A 19,541-nucleotide genomic window follows, 5' to 3' on the forward strand; every position below is an offset into this window, starting at 1 on the left:
TCACTGCCTCACTCCCGGGGGGGGGGGGGGGGTCACTGCCTCACTCCCGGGGGGGGGGGGGGGGGTCACTGCCTCACTCCGGGGGGGGGGGGGGGTCACTGCCTCACTCCGGGGGGGGGGGGGGGGTCACTGCCTCACTCCCGGGGGGGGGGGGGGGGTCACTGCCTCACTCCGGGGGGGGGGGGGGGGGGTCACTGCCTCACTCCGGGGGGGGGGGGGGGGTCACTGCCTCACTCCCGGGGGGGGGGGGGGGGGTCACTGCCTCACTCCCGGGGGGGGGGGGGGGGGGTCACTGCCTCACTCCCGGGGGGGGGGGGGGGGTCACTGCCTCACTCCGGGGGGGGGGGGGGGGGGTCACTGCCTCACTCCCGGGGGGGGGGGGGGGGGGGTCACTGCCTCACTCCCGGGGGGGGGGGGGGGTCACTGCAGCGGTCTCGGTGTCGGGTGTCGGGTGTCGGGACTCGGGCCGGGCGGCTCTCCCGCGGCCCCGGGCTCAGGCCGGGCCCTGTCTCTCTCACCCTCCCGGTGCCGGGCTCTCCTGCCGGGCGCTGTGTCCCTGTCCCGGGCTCGGTGTCGGTGTCTCGGCTCCGGCTCCGCCGCTGCTGCGGGTCCGCCCGGAAAAAGGTTCCGGCTGGAAACCAGGAGCCGTCACCATGGTGACCGGCTGAGGGAGCCTGAACTTTCACCTCTGAGACCAACCCAGGACCCCTGACCCCATCACCAGGGAAACCACAGGACCCCTGAACCCTGACCCCATCCCCAGGGAAACCACAGGACCCCTGAACCCTGACCCCATCACCAGGGAAACCACAGGACCCCTGAACCCTGACCCCATCCCCAGGGAAACCACAGGATCCCTGAACCCTGACCCCATCACCAGGGAAACCACAGGACCCCTGAACCCTGACCCCATCACCAGGGAAACCACAGGACCCCTGAACCCTGACCCCATCACCAGGGAAACCACAGGACCCCTGAACCCTGACCCCATCCCCAGGGAACCAACAGGACCCCTGAACCCTGATCCCATCCCCAGGGAACCAACAGGACCCCTGAACCCTGACCCCATCCCCAGGGAAACCACAGGATCCCTGAACCCTGACCCCATCACCAGGGAAACCACAGGACACCTGAACCCTGACCCCATCCCCAGGGAACCAACAGGACCCCTGAACCCTGACCCCATCACCAGGGAACCAACAGGACCCCTGAACCCTGACCCCATCACCAGGGAAACCACAGAACCCCTGAACCCTGATCCCATCCCCAGGGAACCACAGGACCCCTGAACCCTGACCCCATCACCAGGGAAACCACAGGACCCCTGAACCCTGACCCCATCACCAGGGAAACCACAGGACCCCTGAACCCTAACCCCATCCCCAGGGAACCAACAGGACCCCTGAACCCTGACCCCATCACCAGGGAAACCACAGGACCCCTGAACCCTGACCCCATCACCAGGGAACCAACAGGACCCCTGAACCCTGACCCCATCCCCAGATCTGATTGAATGTTGAGGTGTGTCGATGAGGGCAGTGCAGTCAAAGAACAGAGACCTCGCTTCTCGGCCTTTTGGCTAAGATCAGGTGTAGTTGTGCGGATGCTGCACTTGGTTGAGGTCATTGGGTTGCATTTAAGCTTCATATGTTTCATATGAAGCAATTTTTAAAAGCGGCATCTGGGCCTTTTGGCTAAGATGCAAATGAGATCAAGCCTTGGAGGAGGAACCTCCCCCTCCTCCAATCAGCTTGGCTCATGTAGATCGGGCCCAGGACAGGGTAAATGGTCGCTCGCCCTGTCTTGTCAGCCTGGATCGGAAATGTCTCAACTTGTTGAGACTCTGAATTGGACTTGATTTGATTGAATTGGAAAAGTATTTTTAAAATTTTTTTTTAAAGAACAAAGAACAATACAGCACAGGACCAGGCCCTTCGGCCCTCCAAGCCTGCACCGCTCATGTGCCCAACTAGACCATTCGTTTGTATCCCTCTATTCCCAGTCTGTTCATGTGGCTATCTCGATAAGTCTTAAACGATCCCAGCGTGTCCGCCTCAATCACCTTGCTTGGCAGTGCATTCCAGGCCCCCACCACCCTCTGTGTAAAATACGTCCCCCTGACATCTGTGTTGAACCTTGCCCCCCTCACCTTGAACCCGTGACCCCTTGTGTTTGTCACCTCCGACCTGGGAAAAAGCTTCCCACTGTTCACCCTATCGATCCCCTTCATAATTTTATACACCTCTATTAGGTCGCTCCTCATCCTCCGTCTTTCCAGGGAGAACAACCCCAGTTTAGCCAATCTCTCCTCATAGCTAAGACCCTCCATACCAGGCAACATCCTGGTAAACCTTCTCTGCACTCTCTCCAAAGCCTCCAAGTCCTTCTGGTAGTGTGGCGACCAGAACTGGACGCAGTATTCCAAATGTGGCCTAACCAACGTTCTATACAGCCGCAACATCATATGCCAACTTTTATACTCTATGCCCCATCCAATAAAGGCAAGCATGCCATATGCCTTCTTCACCACCCTCTCCACCTGTGCTGCCACCTTTAAGGATCTGTGGACTTGTACACCCAGGTCCCTCTGTGTGTCTATACTCCTGATGGTTCTGCCATTTATTGTATAGCTCCCCCTTACATTTATTGTATAGCTCCCCCTTGGGGCGGCACGGTAGCACAGTGGTTAGCACTGCTGCTTCACAGCTCCAGGGTCCCGGGTTCGATTCCCGGCTCGGGTCACTGTCTGTGTGGAGTTTGCACATTCTCCTCGTGTCTGCGTGGGTTTCCTCCGGGTGCTCCGGTTTCCTCCCACAGTCCAAAGATGTGCGGGTTAGGTTGATTGGCCAGGTTAGAAAATTGCCCCTTAGAGTCCTGGGATGTGTAGGTTAGAGGGATTAGCGGGTAAAATATGTGGGGGTAGGGCCTGGGTGGGATTGTGGTCGGTGCAGACTCGATGGGCCGAATGGCCTCCTTCTGCACTGTAGGGTTTCTATGTTACATTAGATCTACCGAAATGCATCACTTCGCATTTATCTGGATTAAATTCCATCTGCCATTTCTCCGTCTAATGTTCCAGCCTATCTATATCCTGCTGTATTCTCTGACAATGTTCATCACTATCCGCAACTCCAGCAATCTTCGTGTCGTCCGCAAACTTACCAATCACACCAGTTACATCTTCCTCCAAATCATTTATATATATCACAAACAGCAGAGGTCCCAGTACAGAGCCCTGCGGAACACCACTAGTCACAGACCTCCAACCGGAAAAAGACCCCTCCACTGCTAGTCTTCTATGGCTAAGCCAGTTCTCCACCCATCTAGCTAGCTCACCATATAGTTTACATGGATTTCAGCAAAGCCTTTGACAAGGTCCCACATGGGAGACTTGTAAAGAAGGTCAATTCACATGGATACAGAGTAATCTGATAAAGTGGATTCAAAATTGGCTCAGTTATAGGAGACAGAGGGTGATGACAGAAGGCTGCTTCAGTGACTGGAAGCCAGTGTCCAGTGATGTACCACAGGGATCCGTGCTGGGTCCCCTATTCATCATTTATATTCATGACATAGATGACTATGTGGGGGGTGGGATTAGTAAGTTTGCCGATGACACAAAGATTGACCGGGTGGTTAACAGTGAGGTGGAGTGTTTTGGGCTACAAGGAGATATAGACGGAATGGTCAAATGGGCAGATCAGTGGCAGATGGAATTTAACCTGAAAAGTGTGAGGTGATACACTTTGGAAGGAGTAATTTGATATGAAAGTACTCAGTGAATGGTAGGACACTCGGGAATTCTGTGGAACAAAGGCACCTTGGTGTGTTTGTCCACAGATCTCTGAAAGGCGAAGGGCATGTTAGTAGGGGGTGAAAAAGGCATGTGGGACACTTGCCTATCAGTCGAGGCATAGATTACAAAAGCAGGGAAGTCATGATGGAGTTGTCTAGAACTTTGGGGAGGTCACAGCTGGAGCACTATGTGCAGTTCTGGTCGCCACATTATAGGAAGGATGTGATTGGACTGGAGGGGGTGCAGAGGAGATTCACCAGGATGCTGCCTGGGATGGAGCGTTTAAGTTATGAAGAGAGGTTGGATAGGCTTGGGTTGTTTTCATTGGAGCAGAGGAAGACTGATAGTGCAGAAGAAGCCATTCAGCCCATCAAGTCTACACTGACTCTGACAGACTATCTTGTCTAGGCCTTCCCCCCCAAACTCTACCTGTAACCCCACTCATTTAGCATGGTTAATCCATCTAATCTAGGCATCTTGGGGAACTAAGGGGCAATTTAGCATGGCCAATCCACCTAACCCGCACATCTTTGGACTGTGGGAAGAAACTGCAACAGCGAGAGAAAATCCACGCAGACACGGGGAGAACGTGCAAACTCCACACAGACAGTGACCCAAGGCTGGAATTGAACCCGGGTCCCAGGAGCTGTGAAGCAGCAGTGCTAACCACTGTGCTACCGTGCCACCACTGAGCAGAGAAGACTGAGGGGCAACCTGATTGAGGTGTACAAGATTATGAGAGACATGGACAGAGTGGATGAGGAGCAGCTGTTCCCCTTAGTTGAAGGGTCACGAAGGGACATAGGGTCAAGGTGAGAGGCAGGAGGTTTAGGGGGGATGTGAGGAAAAACATTTTTACCCAGAGGTGATGGTGTGGAATGCGCTGCCTGGGAGGGAGCCTCACATCCTTTAAAAAGTACCTGGATAGCACTTGGCCCATCATAACATTCAGTGCAGACTCGATGGGCCGAAGGGCCTCTTCTGTACCGCGTGATTCGGTGATAAAAGGAGATAAAATGGGACCAATAGATGTGGTAAAACTGAATTTGTTCAGGTGCCACATCAAAGGTTAATACACAAGTTAAGAGCTCATTGAGGGTGGGGGGATTGGGGATACGGTAACAGAGGCACAGTGGTTAGCACTGCTGCCTCACAACACCAGGGACCCAGGTTCGATTCCCAGCTTGGGTCACTGTCTGTGCGGAGTTTACACGTTCTTCCCGAGTTTGTGTGGGTTTCCTCCGGGTGCTCCGGTTTCCTCCCACAGTCTGAAAGATGTTCTGGATAGGTGCATTGGCCATGCTAAATTCTCCCTCAGTGTACCCAAATAGGCGCCGGAGTGTGGCGACTTGGGGAATTTCACAGTAACTTCATTGCAGTGTTAATGTAAGCCTACTTGTGACTAATAAATAAACTTTAAAACATAGATACAGGATTGGTTAATGGAAGTAAAGATAAATTGGTTATTTTCAAGTTGGCAAGCTGTGACTCGCAAAGATCTGTGTCGGAGCCTCAACTATTTACAATCTATATGAATGATTTAGAAGAAGAGACAGAAAGTAATGTATCCCAGTTTGCTGATGACACCAAGCTAGGTGGGAAGGTGAGCTGTGGGGAGGACACAGAGGCTGCAGAGAGATAGAGACAGGTTACGGGAGAGGGCAGCAAGGAGACATAGATGTGGGGAAATACAAGATTATTCATTTTGGGTTGAAGAATAGAAAAAGCAGTTTCTTTTTAAAACAGGAATGTAAATATTGATGCTCAGAGGGACCTGGCTGACTTCCTGTCAGGTGATGCCTCTGGATCAAGGATGCTTTGTTTCCTATTTTTTAATTCTTTGATGAGATGCAGGCATCGCTGGCAAGGACGCCATTTGAAGCCCATCTCGAATTGCCCCTGAACTGAGTGTCTTGCTTGGCCATTTCAGAGGGCAGTTTAGACTCAACCACATTGGCTGTGGCTCTGGAGTCACATGTAGGCCAGACCAGGTAAGGACGGCAGATTTCCTTCCCTAAAGGACTTCAGTGAAGCAGATGGATTTTATGAGTTATTTTATTTTAACCAATAATACAAATATATGAATCATGAGCCAGCCATTCAGCCCCTTGAGCCTGCTGTGCATTCGATAAGCTCATTGGTGATTTGTCTGTGGCCTCAACTCCACATTCTGCTTAACCCCTCCATCCTTTGGCTCCCTTGTTTGTCGAGGAGCTGCCTACATCTTCCTCACAAATATTAATTGACACCGTCTCCACCACTCTCTGAGGAAGAGAGTTCCAAAGATTCACAACCCTCTGAGAGAAAACAATCTTCTCATCTCCATCTGAGATGGGGAACCCTGAATTTTAATCGGTGTTTCCTAGTTCTAGTCTCTCCCATCAGGGGAAACATTCTTTCCCTATTGAATCCTTGGATCATACGTCACCTCAATCTTCTAAACTCCGATGGAGACAGGCCCAGACTGTGCAACCTTGTCTCAAAAGATAACCTCCCCCATCTCAGGTATCAGTTGAGTGAACTTGTTCTGAACTGCTTCTAACGTATTTATATATTTTCTTAAATAAGGAGACCAAACTGTGCACAGTGCTCTCGATGTGGTCTCACCAATTCCCTGTACAATTGTAGCAAAATGTCCTGACAACATTCCATTTATCTTCCTAATCACTTGCTGTACCTGCAGACTAACTTTTCCTGATTCATCTCCCAGTGCGCCCAGATCCCTCTGTAGCTCAGGGTTCTGCAGGCTCTATTTAAATAATTTGCTTTGCTACTCTTCCTGCCAGTTCACATTTTCCCACATTATACTCCATCTCCCAGATATCTGCCCATTCACTTAACTTATTTGTGTCCTTTTGCTGACTCCTTGTATCCTCTTCACAATGAGGCGAGGCAATGAGCCCTTCCCATCAGGGCTGCACTCGACCGAGTGTGGCATCAAGGAGCCCTCGTGAAACTGGAATCAATGGGATCAGGGGGCAAACTCTCCGCGGGTTGGAGTCATACCTGGTCCATAGGAAGATGGTTGTGGTTGTGGAGGGTCAGTCATCTCAGCTCCAGGACATCTCTGCAGGAGTCCCTCAGGGTCGTGTCCTCGGCCCAACAATCTTCAACTGCTTCATCAATGACCTTCCCTCCGTCATAGGAGAGCTAGGAGGGGACATGAGAAGTCCTTGGCGTGTCGGATCAAGGAAAACCCCAAGGCTTTTTACTCTTATGTGAGGAATAAAAGAATGACCAGGGTGAGGCTGGGACGGCAGTGGGAATTTGTGCATGGAGTCAGAAGAGATAGGCGAGGTGATGAATGAATACTTTTCTTCGGTGTTCACCAAGGAGAGGGGCCATGTTTTTGAGGAAGAGATGGTGTCACAGGCTGATAGGCTGGAGGAAGTAGATGTTCGGAGGGAAGATGTACTAGCAATTTTGAATAAACTGAAAGTTGATAAGTCCCCTGGGCTTGATGAAATATATCCTAGGATTCTTTGGGAGGCAAGGGATGAGATAGCAGAGCCTTTGGCATTGATCTTTGCGTCCTCACTGTCCACGGGGGTGGTGCTAGAGGACTGGAGAATGGCGAATGTTGTTCCTCTGTTTAAGAAAGGGAATAGAAATGACCCTGGTAATTATAGGCCGGTTAGTCTTACTTCGGTGGTCGGTAAATTGATGGAAAAGGTCCTTAGAACATAGAACATAGAACATTACAGCACAGAACAGGCCCTTCGGCCCACGATGTTGTGCCGACCTTCATCTGAAACCAAGATCAAGCTATCCCACTCCCTACCATCCTGGTGTGCTCCATGTGCCTATCCAATAACCGCTTAAATGTTCCTAAAGTGTCTGACTCCACCATCACTGCAGGCAGTCCATTCCACACCCCAACCACTCTCTGCGTGAAGAACCTACCTCTGATATCCTTCCTATATCTCCCACCATGAACCCTATAGTTATGCCCCCTTGTAATAGCTCCATCCACCCGAGGAAATAGTCTTTGAACGTTCACTCGATCTATCCCCTTCATCATTTTATAAACCTCTATTAAGTCTCCCCTCAATCTCCTCCGCTCCAGAGAGAACAGCCCCAGCTCCCTCAACCTTTCCTCATAAGACCGACACTCCAAACCAGGCAGCATCCTGGTAAATCTCCTCTGCACTCTTTCCAGCGCTTCCACATCCTTCTTATAGTGAGGTGACCAGAACTGCACGCAATATTCCAAATGCGGTCTCACCAAGGTCCTGTACAGTTGCAGCATAACCCCACGGCTCTTAAACTCCAACCCCCTGTTAATAAAAGCTAACACACTATATGCCTTCTTCACAGCTCTATCCACTTGAGTGGCAACCTTTAGAGATCTGTGGATATGGACCCCAAGATCTCTCTGTTCCTCCACAGTCTTCAGAACCCTACCTTTGACCCTGTAATCCACATTTAAATTAGTCCTACCAAAATGAATCACCTCACATTTATCAGGGTTAAACTCCATTTGCCATTTTTCAGCCCAGCTTTGCATCCTATCTATGTCTCTTTGCAGCCTACAACAGCCCTCCACCTCATCCACTACTCCACCAATCTTGGTGTCATCAGCAAATTTACTGATCCACCCTTCAGCCCCCTCCTCTAAGTCATTAATAAAAATCACAAAGAGCAGAGGACCAAGCACCGATCCCTGCGGCACTCCGCTAGCAACCTGCCTCCAGTCCGAAAATTTTCCATCCACCACCACCCTCTGTCTTCGATCAGATAGCCAGTTACCTATCCAATCGGCCAACTTTCCCTCTATCCCACACCTCCTTACTTTCATCGTTATCCGACCATGGGGGACCTTATCAAACGCCTTACTAAAATCCATGTATATGACATCAACCGCCCTACCTTCATCAACACACCTAGTTACCTCCTCAAAAAATTCTATCAAATTTGTGAGGCACGATTTGCCCTTCACAAATCCGTGCTGACTATCCCGGATTAATCCGCATCTTTCTAAATGGTCGTAAATCCCATCCCTAAGGACCTTTTCCATCAATTTACCAACCACCGAAGTCAGACTAACCGGTCTATAATTACCAGGGTCATTTCTATTCCCTTTCTTAAACAGAGGAACAACATTCGCCACTCTCCAGTCCTCTGGCACCATCCCCGTGGACAGCGAGGACCCAAAGATCAAAGCCAAAGGCTCTGCAATCTCATCCCTCGCCTCCCAAAGAATCCTAGGATACATTTCATCAGGCCCAGGGGACTTATCGACCTTCAGTTTATTCAAAACTGCCAATACATCCTCCCTCCGAACATCTATTTCCTCCAGCCTATTCGCCTGTAACACCTTCTCTTCCTGAAAAACATGGCCCCTCTCCTTGGTGAACACTGAAGAAAAGTATTCATTCATCACCTCGCCTATCTCTACTGATTCCATACACAAGTTCCCACCACTGTCCTTGACCGGCCCTAACCTCACCCTGGTCATTCTTTTATTCCTCACATAAGAGTAAAAAGCCTTGGGGTTTTCCTTGATCCGACCCGCCAAGGACTTCTCATGTCCCCTCCTAGCTCTCCTCAGCCCCTTTTTCAGCTCATTCCTTGCTAACTTGTAACCCTCAATCGAGCCATCTGAACCTTGTTTCCTCATCCCTACATAAGCTTCCCTCTTCCTTTTCACAAGACATTCCACCTCTTTTGTGAACCACGGTTCCCTCACTCGGCCATTTCCTCCCTGCCTGACAGGGACATACCTATCAAGGACACCCAGTATTTGTTCCTTGAAAAAGTTCCACTTTTCATCAGTGCCTTTCCCTGACAGTTTCTGTTCCCATCTTATGCCCCCTAATTCTTGCCTAATCGCATCATAATTACCTCTCCCCCAATTGTAAGCCTTGCCCTGCCGTCCGGCCCTATCCCTCTCCATTGCAATAACAAAAGACACCGAATTGTGGTCACTATCTCCAAAGTTCTCTCCCACAACCAAATCTAACACTTGGCCCGGTTCATTTCCCAGTACCAAATCCAATGTGGCCTCACCCCTTGTCGGCCTATCCACATATTGTGTCAGGAAACCCTCCTGCACACACTGCACAAAAAGTGCCCCATCCAAACTATTTGACCTACAAAGGTTCCAATCAATATTTGGAAAGTTAAAGGGATAGGATTTACGACCATTTAGATAGATGCAGCTTAATCCGGGTTAGTCAGCACGGATTTGTGAAGGGCAAGTCTTGCCTCACAAATTTGATAGAATTTTTTGAGGAGGTAACTAAGTGTGTAGATGAAGGTAGTGCAGTTGATGTCATATACATGGATTTTAGTAAGGCGTTTGATAAAGTCCCCCACGGTCGGCTTATGAAGAAAGTAAGGATGTGTGGGATAGAGGGAAGTTTGGCCGATTGGATAGGTAACTGGCTGTCTAACAGAAGACAGAGGGTGGTGGTGGATGGAAAATTTTCGGACTGGAAACCGGTTACCAGCGGAGTGCCACAGGGATCAGTGCTTGGTCCTCTGCTATTTGTAATTTTTATAAATGACTTGGAGGAGGGGGCTGAAGGGTGGATCAGTAAACTTGCTGATGACACCAAGATTGGTGGAGTAGTGGATGAGGTGGAGGGCTGTTGTAGGCTGCAAAGAGACATAGATAGGATGCAAAGCTGGGCTGAAAAATGGCAAATGGAGTTTAACCCTGACAAATGCGAGGTGATTCATTTTGGTAGGACAAATTTAACTGTGGATTACAGGGTCAAAGGTAGGGTTCTGAAGAATGTGGAGGAACAGAGAGATCTTGGGGTTTATATCCATAGATCTCTAAAGGTTGCCACTCAAGTGGATAGAGCCGTGAAGAAGGCCTATAGTGTGTTGGCGTTCATTAACAGGGGGTTTGAGTTTAAGAGCCGTGGGGTTATGCTGCAACTGTACAGGACCTTGGTGAGACCACATTTGGAATATTGTGTGCAGTTCTGGTCACCTCACTACAAGAAGGATGTGGAGACACTGGAAAGAGTGCAAAGGAGATTTACCAGGATGCTGCCTGGTTTGGAGGGTAGGTCTTATGAGGAAAGGTTGAGGGAACTTGGGCTTTCTCTTTGGAGCGGAGAAGGTTGAGAGGAGACTTAATAGAGGTTTATAAGATGATGAGGGGGATAGATAGAGTGAACGTTCAAAGACTATTTCCTCGGGTGAATGGAGTGGTAACTAGGGGGCATAACTATAGGGTTCGTGGTGGGAGATATAGGAAGGATGTCCGAGGTAGATTTTTTACTCAGAGAGTGGTTGGGGTGTGGAATGGACTGCCTGCAGTGATAGTGGAGTCAGACACTTTAGGAACATTTAAGAAGCTATTGGATAGGCACATGGAGTACTTCGGGATGATAGGGAGGAAATAGCTTGATCTGGGTTTCAGACAAACCTCGGCACAACATCGTGGGCCGAAGGGCCTGTTCTGTGCTGTACTGTTCTATGTTCTATGTTCTATAAGGTCAGAAGTGGGGATGTTCGCTGATGATTGCACAATGTTCAGCACCATTTGCCACTCCTCAGATACTGAAGCAGTCCATGTTGAAATGCAGCAAGATCTGGACAATATCCAGGTTTGGGCTGACAAGTGGCAGTAACATTCACACCACACAAATGCCAGGCAATGACCATCACCAATAAGAGACACTCTAAACACCGCCCCTTGACATTCAATGGTGGAACCGTCACTGAATCCCCCACTGTCAACATCCTGGGGGTTACCATTGACCAGAAACTCAACTGGACTCACCACATAAACACAGTGGCTACAAGAGCAGGTCAGAGGCTGGGCGGCACGATGGCACAGTGGTTGAATTGCTGTCTCAAAGTGCCAGGGATCCGGGTTCAATTCCCGGTTTGGATCACTGTGTGGAGTTTGCATGTTCTCCCTGTGTCTGTGTGGGTTTCCTCCCACAGTCCAAAGATGTGCGTGTTAGGTGGATTGGCCACACTAAATTACCCCTTAGTGTCAGGGGGACTATCTAGGGTAAATGCATGGGGTTCTGGGGATAGGGTCTGGGTGGGATTGTGGTCGGTGCAGACTCGATGGGCCGAATGCCCTCCTTCTGCACTGTAGGGATTCTATGATTCTATGAATCCTGCGGCGAGTAACTCACCTCCTGACTCCCCAAAGACTCCACCATCTACAAGGCACAAGTCAAGAGTGTGATGGAAAACTCCCCACTCGCCTGGATGGGAGCAGCTCCAACAACACTCAAAAAGCTCGACACCATCCAGGACAAAGCAGCCGCTTGACTAGCACCTCATCTACAAACACTCAATCTTTCCACCACCGACGCTCAGTAGCAGCAAAGAACAAAGAACAAAGAACAGTACAGCACAGGAAACAGGCCCTTCGGCCCTCCAAGCCTGTGCCGCTCCTTGGTCCAACTAGACCAATCGTTTAAACATAGAACATAGAACATAGAACATTACAGCGCAGAACAGGCCCTTCGGCCCACGATGTTGCACCGACCAGTTAAAAAAAAACTGTGACCCTCCAACCTAAACCAATTTCTTTTCGTCCATGAACCTATCTACGGATCTCTTAAACGCCCCCAAACTAGGCGCATTTACTACTGATGCTGGCAGGGCATTCCAATCCCTCACCACCCTCTGGGTAAAGAACCTACCCCTGACATCGGTTCTATAACTACCCCCCCTCAATTTAAAGCCATGCCCCCTCGTGCTGGATTTCTCCATCAGAGGAAAAAGGCTATCACTATCCACCCTATCTAAACCTCTAATCATCTTATATGTTTCAATAAGATCCCCTCTTAGCCGCCGCCTTTCCAGCGAAAACAATCCCAAATCCCTCAGCCTCTCCTCATAGGATCTCCCCTCCATACCAGGCAACATCCTGGTAAACCTCCTCTGCACCCTCTCCAAAGCCTCCACATCCTTCCTGTAATGTGGGGACCAGAACTGCACACAGTACTCCAAGTGCGGCCGCACCAGAGTTGTGTACAGTTGCAACATAACGCTACGACTCCTAAATTCAATCCCCCTACCAATAAACGCCAAGACACCATATGCCTTCTTAACAACCTTATCTACTTGATTCCCAACTTTCAGGGATCTATGCACACATACACCTAGATCCCTCTGCTCCTCCACACTATTCAAAGTCCTCCCGTTAGCCCTATACTCAACACATCTGTTATTCCTACCAAAGTGAATTACCTCACACTTCTCCGCATTAAACTCCATCCGCCACCTCTCGGCCCAACTTTGCAACCTGTCTAAGTCTTCCTGCAAACTACGACACCCTTCCTCACTGTCTACCACACCACCGACTTTGGTGTCATCAGCAAATTTGCTAATCCACCCAACTATACCCTCATCCAGATCATTAATAAATATTACAAACAGCAGTGGCCCCAAAACAGATCCCTGAGGTACACCACTTGTAACCGCACTCCATGATGAATATTTACTATCAACCACCACCCTCTGTTTCCTATCCGCTAGCCAATTCCTGATCCAATTTCCTAGATCACCCCCAATCCCATACATCTGCATTTTCTGCAGAAGCCTACCATGGTGAACCTTATCAAACGCCTTACTAAAATCCATATATACCACGTCCACTGCCTTGCCCCCATCCACCTCCTTGGTCACTTTCTCAAAAAACTCAATAAGGTTAGTAAGGCACGACCTACCTGCCACAAAACCATGCTGACTATCACCTATCAATTCATTACTCTCCAAATAACTATAAATCCTATCCCTTATAATTTTTTCCAACATCTTGCCGACAACAGAAGTGAGACTCACCGGTCTATAATTCCCGGGGAAGTCTCTGTTCCCCTTCTTAAACAATGGGACAACATTCGCTAACCTCCAATCTTCTGGTACTATACCAGAGGCCAACGACGACCTGAAGATCAGAGCCAGAGGCTCTGCAATCACTTCTCTTGCCTCCCAGAGAATCCTTGGATAAATCCCATCCGGACCAGGGGATTTATCTATTTTCAGACCCTCCAGAATATCCTGCACATCCTCCTTATCAACTGTAATACTGTCTATTCTACTCCCTTGCAACCCAGTGTCCTCCTCAGCTATATTCATGTCCCCTTGCGTGAACACCGAAGAGAAATATTGGTTCAATGCTTCACCAATCTCCTCCGGTTCCACACATAACTTCCCTCTGCCATCTATAACTGGCCCTAAACTTGCCCTAACCAACCTTCTGTTCTTGACATACCTATAGAACGCCTTAGGATTCTCTTTAACCCTATCCGCCAAAGTCTTCTCATGTCCCCTTTTAGCCCTTCTAAGCTCGCTCTTCAACTCCCTCTTAGCCAATCTAAAGCTTTCTAGTGCACTACCCGAGTGCTCACGTCTCATCCGAACATAAGCCTCCTTTTTCTTTTTAACCAACAAAGAAACTTTTTTGGTGCACCACGGTTCCCTAGCCCTACCAATTCCTCCTTGCCTGACAGGGACATACCTATCACAGACTCGCAGTAGCTGCTCCTTGAAAAAACTCCACATGTCGGACGTTCCCAGTCCCTGTAATCTCCTAGTCCAACCTATGTTTCCTAATTCTCTCCTAATAGCCTCATAATTACCCTTCCCCCAGCTAAAACCACTGGCCCGAGGTTCATGCCTATCCCTTTCCATCACTAAGGTGAACGTAACCGAATTGTGGTCACTATCACCAAAATGCACACCAACTTCCAAGTCTAGCACCTGGTCTGGCTCATTTCCCAGCACCAGATCCAATATAGCCTCACCTCTAGTTGGCCTGTCTACATACTGAGTCAAAAAACCTTCCTGCACGCTTTGAACAAAAACTGACCCCTCTAACGAGCTAGAGCTATAACAATTCCAGTCAATATTAGTCAAGTTAAAATCCCCCATAACAATTGCCCTATTACTTTCACTCCTAAGCAGGATTGACTCCGCAATCCTTTCCTCAACCTCTCTAGAACTTTTAGGAGGTCTATAAAAGACTCCCAACAGGGTGACCTCTCCTCTCCTATTTCTAATCTCCGCCCATACTACCTCAACAGATAAGTCCTCATCAAACCTCCTCTCTGACACTGTGATACAATCTCTGACCAATAATGCTACCCCTCCCCCTCTTCTACCTCCTTCCCTACTTCGACTAAAACATTTGAACCCCGGGACCTGCAGCATCCATTCCTGCCCCTGCTCTATCCATGTCTCTGAAATAGCCACAACATCGAAGTCCCAGGTACTGATCCACGCTGCAAGTTCACCCACTTTATTGCGAATACTCCTGGCATTGAAGTATACACATTTCAAACCCTGCTCCACCCCACCTCTGCAATGCCGTGCATTGCAGTCCCCATCCATGCATCCCTCACTTTCAGCCCCACTACTCAGGATCCCTCCCCCCCCCCGAATCAGTTTAAACCTCCCTGCATGGCCTTAGCAAATTTACCCCCCAGGATATTGGTCCCCTTCTGATTAAGGTGTAGACCATCCTTCTCATAGAGGTATCCCTCCATTCCTTTGTATCCCTCCATTCCCAGGCTGCTCATGTGACTATCCAGGTGAGCCTTAAACGATGCCAGCGTGTCTGCCTCCACCACCCTACTTGGCAGCGCATTCCAGGCCCCCACCACCCTCTGTGTAAAAAACGTCCCTCTGATGTCTGAGTTATACTTCGCCCCTCTCAGCTTGAGCCCGTGACCCCTCGTGATCGTCACCTCCGACCTGGGAAAAAGCTTCCCACTGTTCACCCTATCTATACCCTTCATAATCTTGTACACCTCTATTAGATCTCCCCTCATTCTCCGTCTTTCCAGGGAGAATAACCCCAGTTTACCCAATCTCTCCTCATAGCTAAGACCCTCCATACCAGGCAACATCCTGGTAAACCTTCTCTGCACTCTCTCCAATGCCTCCACGTCCTTCTGGTAGTGCGGCGACCAGAACTGGACGTAGTACTCCAAATGTGGCCTAACCAGCGTTCTATACAGCTGCATCATCAGACTCCAGCTTTTATACTCTATACCCCGTCCTATAAAGGCAAGCATACCATATGCCTTCTTCACCACCTTCTCCACCTGTGTTGCCACCTTCAAGGATTTGTGGACTTGCACACCTAGGTCCCTCTGTGTTTCTATACTCCTGATGACTCTGCCATTTATTGTATAACTCCTCCCTACATTATTTCTTCCAAAATGCATCACTTCGCATTTATCCGGATTAAACTCCATCTGCCACCTCCCCGTCCAATTTTCCAGCCTATCTATATCCTGCTGTATTGCCCGACAATGCTCTTCGCTATCCGCAATTCCAGCCATCTTCGTGTCATCCGCAAACTTGCTGATAACACCAGTTACACCTTCTTCCAAATCATTTATATATATCACAAATAGCAGAGGCCCCAGTACAGAGCCCTGCGAAACACCACTGGTCACAGACCTCCAGCCGGAAAAAGACCCTTCGACCACTACCCTCTGTCTCCTATGGCCAAGCCAGTTCTCCACCCATCGAGCCACTTCTCCTTGTATCCCATGAGCCTTAACCTTCTTAACCAACCTGCCATGTGGGACTTTGTCAAATGCCTTACTGAAATCCATATAGACGACATCCACGGCCCTTCCTTCATCAACCGTTTTTGTCACTTCCTCAAAAAACTCCACCAAATTTGTAAGGCACGACCTCCCTCTTACAAAACCATGCTGTCTGTCACTAATGAGATTGTTTCGTTCTAAATGCACATACATCCTGTCTCTAAGAATCCTCTCCAACAACTTCCCTACCACGGACGTCAAGCTCACCGGCCTATAATTTCCTGAGTTATCCCTGCTACCCTTCTTAAACAACGGGACCACATTCGCTATCCTCCAATCCTCAGGGACCTCACCCGTGTCCAAAGAAGCGACAAAGATTTCCGTCAGAGGCCCAGCAATTTCCTCTCTCGTCTCCCTGAGCAGTCGAGGATAGATGCCATCAGGCCCTGGGGCTTTGTCAGTTTTAATGTTCCCTAAAAAACCTAACACTTCCTCTCTTGTAATGGAGATTTTCTCTAACGGGTCAACACCTCCCTCCGAGACACTCCCGGTTAACACGCCCCTCTCCTTCGTGAATACCGATGCAAAGTATTCATTTAGGATCTCCCCTATTCCCTTGGGTTCTAAGCATAATTCCCCTCCTTTGTCCCTGAGAGGTCCGATTTTCTCCCTGACAACTCTTTTGTTCCTAACGTATGAATAGAATGCCTTAGGATTCTCCTTAATCCTGCCTGCCAAGAACATCTCGTGACCTCTTTTTGCCCTTCTAACTCCCCGTTTGAGATCTTTCCTACTCTCTCTGTATTCCTCCAGAGCTCCATCTGTTTTCAGTTGCCTGGACTTAACGTACGCCTCCCTTTTCATTTTAATCAGATCCTCAATTTCCCTGGTTATCCACGGCTCTCGAATCCTATCTTTCCTATCTTTCCTTTTTACAGGCACATGCCTATCCTGCAGCCTTATCAATAGTTCCTTAAAAGACTCCCACATGCCAGACGCGGACTTACCCTCGAACATCCTCTCCCAATCAACATCCACAGCAGTGTGTACTATCTACAGGATGCACTGCAGCAATTCACCAAAGATCCTGAGACAGCATCTTCCAAATCCACGATCACCTCCATCTAGAAGGACAAGGGCAGCAAATACCTGGGAACACCAACACCTGCAAGTTCCCCATCAAGTCACTCACCATCCTGAATTGGAAATATATCCTTGCTGGGTCAAAATCCTGGAAACCCCTCCCTAACGGCATTGTGGGTCAACCCACAGCACGGGGACTGCAGCGATTCAAGAAGGCAGCTCACCACCACCTTCTCAAGGGCAACCAGGGATGGGCAATAAATGCTGGCCAGCGACGCCCATGTCCCACAAATGAATTTTTAAAAATCACTTTCCGATCTATGTTTGTTCATCACCAAACTTTGCAACTATACATTCGGTCCCTTCATCCAAGTCATTGAAATAAAATGTAACAGTTGATCCCTGTGGCCTTCCACTTGCCACACATTGCCAATCCAAAAAAAAGACCCATTTCTCCCTCCTCTCTGCTTCATGTTAGTTCACCAATTCTCTACCCATGCTAATACGTTACCCCTACATCATGAGCACTTATTTTGCATAGCAACCTTTGATGTGGTACCTTGACAAATGCCTTCTGCAAATCTAAGTCCACCACATCTACAGGTTCCCCTTTGTCTACTTTGTTACTTTCTCAAAGAACTGAAAATTAGTAAAACACAATTTTCCTTTCACAAAACCATGTTGACTCTGCCTGGTTGCATTGAGATTTTCTAAGTGCTCTGCTATAACCTCTTTAATAATAGATTCCAGCAATGTCCCAGTGACACGTATGAAGCTAACTGGCCTGGAGCTTCCTGCTTTCTTTTGAATAGAGGAGTCACATTCATTATTTTCCAATCTGATGACATCTTCCCAGTATCCAGAGAATTTTGGAAAATTACAATCATATGAAATAGGAGCAGAAGTAGGCCATTCAGCCCCTCGAGCCTGCTCTTCCCCCCTCCAATAAGATCATCTGTTTATGTTTCTAATTCCAAATTCCCATCTCCCACGATAACCTTTGATCCCCTTTTCCTTACAGGAATGTGTCTACCTCCACCTTAATAATATTCAGTGACTCTGAGGCAGCAAGTGTTCCAAACTCTCTCAGCTCACCGAGAGATATTCTCCACAGCTCTGTCCTAAAAGGGTGATTCTGAATTTTAAAACAGTTCTGGACTCACCCACAAGATGAACCATCCTCTCCACATCCACCTGGTCAATACCATTCAGGATTTTATATATTTCAATCAAGTCACCCCTCTCTTGGGGACATAGAGGAAATGGTAAAAACATGTAGAATGCGCCAGGGAAACCAGAAGGCACCGCCAGTATCTTGCCTACTCCCTGGGAATGACCAAGAAATGATGTGGAGATGCCGGCGTTGGACTGGGGTAAACACAGTAAGAAGTTTAACAACACCAGGTTAAAGTCCAACAGGTTTATTTGGTAGCAAAAGCCAAGAAAGCAAAATGACCAAGAAAGCCATGGGTTAGGATACATGTGGACTTTGCAGGGCCATTCATGGGTTCATGTTTTTATTGTTAATTGACGTCCATTCTAACTGGTTGGAGGTGCATCGGACGATATCCACCACATCACAAAACACGACAGAGAAACTACAGCAATCCCTTCATACCCATGGAATCGCAGGAGTTTTAGTGATGGACAACAGAACCCCATTTACCAGTCGGGAATTTAAGACATTTATTAAAACAAATGGAATACGACATGTCAGCACAGCCCCTTACCACCCATTATCATACGGACCAGCAGAACGAGTTGTCCAAACTTTCAAAAGGGAATGAAAATTCAAGAGTGGCTAAAGTAAACATTGTTCCTTTAGAGGATGAGAAGGGGGATGTAATAACTGGGAATGAGAAAATGGCTGAGGCATTGAACAGGTATTTTGTGTCGGTCTTCACAGTGGAAGACACAAATAACATGCCAAAAATTGATGACAAGATGGCAGGTGAGGACTTAGAAACTATCATGATCACCAAAGAGGTAGTGTTGGTCAAATTAATGGGATAAAGGCAGACAAGTCTCCTGGTCCTGATGGAATGCATCCCAGGGTACTAACAGAGATAACCACAGAACAGATTTCCACTCCATCTGACGAAGGAGCTGTGCTCCGAAAGCTTATGGTATTTGCTACCAAATAAACCTGTTGGACTTTAACCTGGTGATGTGAGACT

General features: G+C 48.7%; 1 protein-coding gene across 1 annotated transcript in view; it reads right to left on the reverse strand.

Moving 5' to 3' along the window:
• Nucleotides 1-674, reverse strand: part of lclat1 (lysocardiolipin acyltransferase 1) — a 79,507-nt gene extending 78,833 nt beyond the window's left edge. The window contains exon 1 of the mRNA XM_078204542.1: nucleotides 519-674. Coding sequence (XP_078060668.1) covers nucleotides 519-655 — 137 coding nt within the window. The 5' untranslated portion in view covers nucleotides 656-674. The remainder of the gene's footprint in view (nucleotides 1-518) is intronic.
• Between the last annotated feature and the right edge of the window lie 18,867 nt (nucleotides 675-19,541).

This window comes from Mustelus asterias, unplaced genomic scaffold (assembly GCF_964213995.1).
Source record: "Mustelus asterias unplaced genomic scaffold, sMusAst1.hap1.1 HAP1_SCAFFOLD_373, whole genome shotgun sequence".
Taxonomy (NCBI): Eukaryota; Metazoa; Chordata; class Chondrichthyes; order Carcharhiniformes; family Triakidae; genus Mustelus; species Mustelus asterias.